The sequence below is a fragment of the Phoenix dactylifera genome, chromosome 7 (genome assembly GCF_051530095.1).
Source record: "Phoenix dactylifera cultivar Ajwa chromosome 7, Ajwa_hap1_PhDact_Kaust_v1.1, whole genome shotgun sequence".
NCBI lineage: Eukaryota > Viridiplantae > Streptophyta > Magnoliopsida > Arecales > Arecaceae > Phoenix > Phoenix dactylifera.
In genome coordinates, this window is record NC_143196.1 from 30,088,538 (window position 1) to 30,095,563 (window position 7,026).

General features: G+C 37.9%; 1 protein-coding gene across 2 annotated transcripts; it reads right to left on the reverse strand.

Moving 5' to 3' along the window:
• Positions 1 to 4,907: 4,907 nt before the first annotated feature.
• LOC103703205 (myb-related protein 306) lies at positions 4,908 to 7,026 on the reverse strand. 2 transcript variants are annotated; one of them, XM_039120583.3, is made up of 3 exons: positions 6,497 to 7,026; positions 6,002 to 6,131; positions 4,908 to 5,887 (listed from the first exon to the last, which is right to left on the reverse strand). In XM_039120583.3, the coding sequence occupies exons 1-3, from the start codon at positions 6,627 to 6,629 to the stop codon at positions 5,236 to 5,238; spliced, it is 915 nt and encodes a 304-aa protein (XP_038976511.3). In that variant the 5' UTR covers positions 6,630 to 7,026; the 3' UTR covers positions 4,908 to 5,235. The 2 variants fall into 2 exon arrangements, with proteins under 2 accessions (XP_038976511.3, XP_089780543.1); XM_089924417.1 differs by lacking the exon at positions 6,497 to 7,026 and adding an exon at positions 6,277 to 6,411 and having other exon boundaries at positions 5,088 to 5,887.

Here is a 7,026-nt window from a genome sequence, read left to right on the forward strand (position 1 = left end):
AGATTCTATGGACTCATCAGGGAGACTCTCCTGCACCACTGTGCCAGATTTTTGCTCTTGATTCCATGGGTTGCACTTATACTAGAGTAGGGTGAGCAGCTGCTGTACAAAAAAAAAGAAGCTATAGCCTAATGATAAAAGGTTTTGATGAATTTTAGGGCTTAAAAATGAGCCTATTAAAATAAAACTTTTCTTTTCTCTATATTTTCTAATTTAGAAGAAATTAGGTGCAATAAAAAGCAACATTGATGTAGGAGTAGTTGAGACATAGGTTGCAGTCTAATATAACTTTTTGGCTATTTTAGAGAAAAAATACCTCTTTTAACTAGAAAAAAAAAAAACTAATTCGTCTCTAGAGAAAGAAATCTTATTAGAATAAACAGAGGTGTAATACCATAATTTTATCATTAACTAACGAAAGAAAAATAGGCTAAAAATCTTAGTTCAAGGATTCTTTTATTTTCTTATGCATAGCATTAAAATGAAGAATGGAAATATACATGCCTTCTCAAACTACTCAAAGACACCAATACTTATTTATTTATCATTTCTTTCTCTTGATGAGCTATATGGTGATAACATGCCACTACTAAGGTAGACCTCCCCTAAGAACATACCCTTAGGAGAGAGGTTCCAATCCGATAAACTAATGAATTCACCATTTTTCTAGTATAACTAGTTGAATAGTCAATACTTGATCAGTAATGTATATACAAAATTATCAACTCTCATCGAGTATCTAATTTTTCTCTCTAAAAATAAAAACAAAATAGAATCCGGAAAAATTAAAGATGTAATGTAATCATGAGCCGATTATGTATGAAAAATCCTAATTATCTTCTAAAACAATAGCTGAGGTAAAAAAAATTTAGAAAGTAATAAAGAGTTGTGGCACTCCATGATAATATCCACTTGTGCAAAGAATATTCTTCTGCGGCCACCAGCCTGCATGCCATTCGCTTTCATTAAACACAACTTGATGAGCTACTGTGTCTAGATCAGTGCATGGAGCTGGAATGGAAGGAGTAGATGGGCAAATATAGCAGACAATATTCAATTTGGATGGGTCATCTTTACGTTATCTGAGTAAAATTTCAAGTCACTTGTTGGAGATGGCAACAGCTAGCCATTTCCAAGTAGGGCAGTAGTTTGGATCAAGTTCCAATGATTCCAAGATCTTAATAAGGCTGTTATGATGTTATAATGGACTCATGCTTTTGCCACACCACGCCAACCAACCTGCATGCCATTTTACGTACATAATGTTGGTGTTACAGCTTCATTTTGTTGGAATAAATCTAATCAAATCACTTGGGCATCAGTTAGGTCAAATCATAACCTTTGCTTTGGACATTACCTTTGATTGTTACAGCCATTTCTAGGAAACTCCTTCGAACTTTGGAACCAAAGACTAAAATAGGAGAGAGTTTTTGGATCTTACTTACAAATAACTTACAATTGCATTCAAGAAAACAAGAGTCCAGTTAAGCATTGAGGAAGCCAAGTAAGGCTGCTTCCATGGTTACTATGGCACCATGTAATGAAAGGACAGCATGTTGTGATGGTTGCAATGAAACAAGTCATCTTTCTAATGTAAGTTCATCAGCCACAACTCTGATGTTGTCGTCGGGTTTAATGATATTGTCTTTTTTCCCCTCATCATATGATCCTATTTAAGGGCCTCCAAACAGTGCAAACCAGGATACCAAACATGGGGCCAAGACAACCAAGCTTGGCCTAGAATAAAATTGGGGACTAAATTACTTCCATTCATGATAGCTTGATGCCAACCATGAAAACTCATCCACATGGTCCATTTAAACGAGCGTTAGGTGCACATGGAGGTGTCTGCAAGGGTAGAAAATGGTGGCAGTACCAATAGAGAACACGGTTCAGAGAATAACTAGAGCTTTGACTTGTTTGGTTCACGTAAAGAAATACTTCTTATTTAGTTGGAGTTTTCGAACATGAGAGATAGAAAAGTAGCATTTATATGAAAATAAGATTTCTATATTTCATGAAAAATAAAAATTCATGAGGAACATAGAAAATTTAATTTTCCACCAGTTGAAAATTAAGATTTTTTTTTCCAAAATTTTTTTTAAGCCATCAAAATCCATAAATAAGGTGTTTATAGGAAATCCACAAATTTTTTAAGAAAACAAATGCTCAACCAAATATAAGCCACTCTAGAATGTATCATTTTCTCATGACCAACCAAATATGTTAAAATTATTTTTTCAAGTATCATATTTATAGAAAATAATTTTTTTTAAAAAAAATATTTTGATGAGAAAAAATTCTTCCATAAACCAAATGAGTTATTATTATTATTATTATTATAGAATTATAGTGATTTAGCTTTGAACAGCTGTTTTGGAGGAATGGAGATGGGTTCCCATGCTTCCTTCTGCCAGCTCTAGATGAATACATTTATGCTTGAAATACCCATTGCAGTGTATACGAGGGAGGAAGATTCCTAAAGGCAAGGGTCCGTGTACTTCCAACCCCTTTGCTCCTCGCTTACAGTTACAGCTAAGGAAAATGAGGCCACACATGTGGCGTAGGCGCCGTGCATTTACTGCATTCCTTTTGAGCATTTAAAGTACCTCTTTAGTAAGTTTTCTTTTCTCTTTTTCCTATTAGAAAAGGTTTCTTAACTGTTTCCTTCTCACTGTTGGTTTTTATATTCTTTGCATCAGCTGGCTTTTGCCAAGCTAAAAAATAAAAAAAGAAAACATTAACCTTATAATTTAAGCTAGTAGGGAAAGATATACCCCCAAAACATCAGCTGGTATACTGTATCGATATGTTAGTGTAAAAAAAAAAAAAAATCATGTAAATATATCTTATTTTTGGCCAGTAAATATTAGGATGAATATATGTAATAATTGCCAACTCTTGGCTGATCTCTCAGTATCTTGACTGTGAAATATTAGCCAAATTATCAAGGTTCCTCAATTCATCTTAGTGTTGGGCACCCATCGAGATTACTAAGATACCATGATTAAAAAAAAGCCATGCTCGCTCTCTCTCTCTCTCTCTCTCTCTCTCTCTTTCAGAAGTTGAAAGCGGCTACCTTGCCATAAGGTCATGGCATGCATGAGAGTCCTTTGGGCTCTTTTCTTTCTTTGACAGCTCGGGGCTGCATGTCGGCCAGGAGCCAGTAGGTTAAGAGGAAATAGAACGGGAAAAAGTTCGAAGCACTTCACATGAAGTGCATTAAAAAACCTTCTGCTTAAATTCAGGAAATCACTGCCCTAGATCTCTTTTTTCTTCCCCTTCCTGTAAGGGATTATAAGGACTCTTTAGGGTTCACTGGAAGAGGGGGAGAAAAAGCATGAAAAATAGATAAATAATTTATATTTGATTGGAATTTTTTTTAAAAAAATAGAAAAGTACTACTTTTTCATAGAAATAAGATTTTTACATTTCATGAAAAAAAATCATATAGAACATGAAAAAGTTCAATTCTCCCATGCTAGAAATTAGAGTTTTTCTTTTTTCTTTTTGCCAAAAGAGCTATAAGCCTTTAGATATCATAGAGTTAGGTCTTTTTCTTTATCAAGAATATAACAAGTATGTTGCATAACTTTCCTATTTCTATGATCAACCAAAACATATAAAAAATATTTTTTTAGGAGATATCATATATTCAAGCATCAGCTTTTAGTAAACCAAACGAGACTCAAGATTTCAATAACCACTTTAAAACAAATGCTACCATTCATGATGGCAGCCATAAGGTATATTCTAGATTACTGCAAAAGATGAAGGCACCAATGCAATTTCCAAGAATAAAAGAGCCCTAAGGTTTTGTAATAAAAGCTTGTAGCACATAAGGCTTAGTCCATTATCAAAGTAGATCCATCACAATTATCTGAAAAATTAGAAAATAGTTAATAAGATCTCTTCTTCGTTGTTGAATCTATAGACTCCCTCAACTGCAAGTTGTATTTTGCTTGGAAGTCAAAATCCTATGGGCTTACCATGCCTTCTAGAGGAAGTATAACAAGGTGCAGGTCTAGCACAAGAAAAGTAGGATAGGAAGATGTAGCAAATCAGAACATCAATAAAAAAAACTAGCTAGAAGATATTTTTTGGATTCTTTAGTTATGTATAAGTACCCAAGATTTCTTTGGCGAATAACCGATATGAGATTAAACACACATTCTGCACATATCCTCACATACTTTTCTTATTTAAGTCTTGGTATTCTCGTCAGGTTAATAATCTATATCCATTCAATTATAATCACATGCACTACGATCGTTCTGTAGTCAGTCTCTATGAATTTATGCTACAGTATTTTTTTAATCCACATAGAATATGGAGCCGATGTACTTTGATACTATTTATAGCAGCTTGAGATCTCATCTAAGAAAAACTAGCAAATTTTTTTTTATTTTTTTTAATTTAATATAAATATTGATTAATATGAAACTAAATAAATGCCCATACGGTATCTCACAGAAGAAGTCTACGTCCTGGAAGCCAATCCAACCGATGGCTTGCGGATGTGAACCTTGGTCGAGATAGGCAGTCTCCGACCGCTGTATCTTTTCGTATCTGAACTGGTCATAACTTAAATGACTTTTGTCAGTTGTGTGTGGTTAATTCGTACCTGATCAAATATGCACTCCAATCGGAACTTCAGATTTTTTTCTTGGATGCAACCTTCTTTTAGGTGCACACGACACGAAAAACAGAGGTCTTCTAGAAAAACAAAGTCAAACCCAAGCCCCCTTCGTTCCCACAGATTCACAAGCCACGTGGCACCATCTGCTCGCCGACCTCTCCATTCCCATTGCACAAAGAGCAGGACGATATGGTCTCGAGGAAATATCCAAAGAGTTCATCCCTAAACACATTAAAGCTAGCAAGCGCGGATTGAACAACTAACCATATTTTATGGCTATAACAGTCCATCCATTACACACATCTCTTGATTACAATTCAGAAACTGAATAAGATTGAAAAATCCTGACAATCTAATCTATGAGACATCACCCAAGATACAGAAGCCCATACAAAGGAGAGATAAGATTTCACAAAAGGCCCCCATAGATGAAAAGTTATTCTGGAACTCCACTGAATTAACCTATATACGATTGCCTATGTGGATATTTAGAATTTAAACTTCATCTGCATTCATGAGGGGTCTTTCTAATCAAATTCAGTCCAAGGCCTGCACAAAAAGGAACCAAAAACCCAGTCCGTCCAGAAGCACTTACTTCAGATCAGCTCAGGAGTATCACCTAACAGCATGTCAAGTAGTTCTACCTCCCCTTGACCAAAACCTTCATCCAAGAGCCAGCTCTCGAGCAAGGAAAGCGGGACTTGGGCTTCTGAGCTCGGCTTGCTCTCGCATTGGAAGAGGCTTGTTTCAGACATATCCGGTGTCGAGGACTCGAGATTGAGCAGCGAGGATGAGTCGGTCTCGGCCGCCTTGTTGATCGAATGTTGTGTAGTGGACTCTGAATTGGCGCGAGCAGCTCTTGGCTTGGGTGGATTCTTCATCCACCCTTCGAGCAATCGAGATATGTTTTCAGTACTTGATGCGTAGGTTGTGGTTGATGATGGTGTTGCTGGCTGGGTTGGTCTTGTAAGAGAGCAGCTGCCATTTGAGGGCTTCAGTTCAGTTGGGCAACTGGTCTTGCCTAAAGACAATGCCTCTCTTAAAGCTTGCTTTGCCATATGGATGTCAGTTTGGAGCCTCCTCTCCCACTGGCCTTTGGAGATAGATTGACGACTCGAACGCCCGCCACTCATCGAGCTATCGTTGCCAGCTTGGAGCTTCTTTAGTTTCTTCTTCAGATGGGTGTTCCAGTAGTTCTTGATGTCATTATCTGTTCTCTCTGGGAGATAAGAAGCTATGGCTGCCCATCTAACACATCAATATAGGCAAGTGAGAGCCTAGATCCAAAGTGCTTCATATTATATAATAAAGTTTCTAGGAAAAAGTTTCTTGGATGGAAGATTGGTTTGGTGGTATTTTTACCGATTGCCAAGAAGAGCTTGGAGATGGATCATGAGCTTCTCCTCTTGTTCTGTGAAATTGCCTCGCTTGATCCCTGGCCGGAGGTAATTAGTCCATCTTAGTCTACAGCTCTTGCTGCATCTCATCAGCCCTGGTAAACACGAGATAGTTTAATAAACAAATCGCAACATAACATAGACAAAATTAGACCCTGAAGACCAGCCTTTTAGATCTAGATTTCTATATATAACCACTAATCCAAACTAAAGCAAGGCCTCAGGTAGTACCTAACTCACCATGTAGGAGATATCGGTTTGGAAAACACACTGGATATTTAATCGACACATCAACAAAGCTCGACACTTCATGACTAGGCAGGCTGTGTGTGTGTAGGAGAGAGAGAAAGAGACCTTCTAATCAAAGGAATGGATTGCTATACTAGGAACCTAGCTAGATCGGCCTTTTGGATGTCATGGACAAGCGGAAGGGGGTGGAAAAGAGGGTAGAGGATCTCACCAGTATTTGTAGGCACAGCCTTCCAGTTCCCGGGACCATGCTCTTGGATGTAGGAGACTAGGATGAGGTCCTCTTCTGGAGTCCAAGGGCCTTTCTTCACACCAACCTTATCACAACAAGGAGGTCTCCCCATGTATACCCTCTACTCGCCTTTCTCTTCCTTCTATCTAAAAACGACTCGAGATAGATATACGGGACCTCTTTTCTTCCGTTTTCTTCTCTTCTTCCCCCTATTTTCCTTTTCTCTTGGAAGAAAGCAAAGACAAGGTTCCAAGGCAGAAGTTGCTTCTCATATATATACACTCAATAAGAGGTTGTGCTCGGCGGCAACTGGCCGCTGCCCAAAAGTGGTATAAAGAGGGAGGAGGGCTGGGATGGAGGTCACCGAGTCAAAAGAAGACAGCAAGGTGCATTTACTCCTCTAGGGCTCTCCAGAGTCCAAAGTCAGCCTGGTGAAGCGAAAGGCCTCTCCCTGCCTTTCTCCCTCTCTCTCTCTCTGATCTGCAAAACCGCGTGCATTGAATGAATTC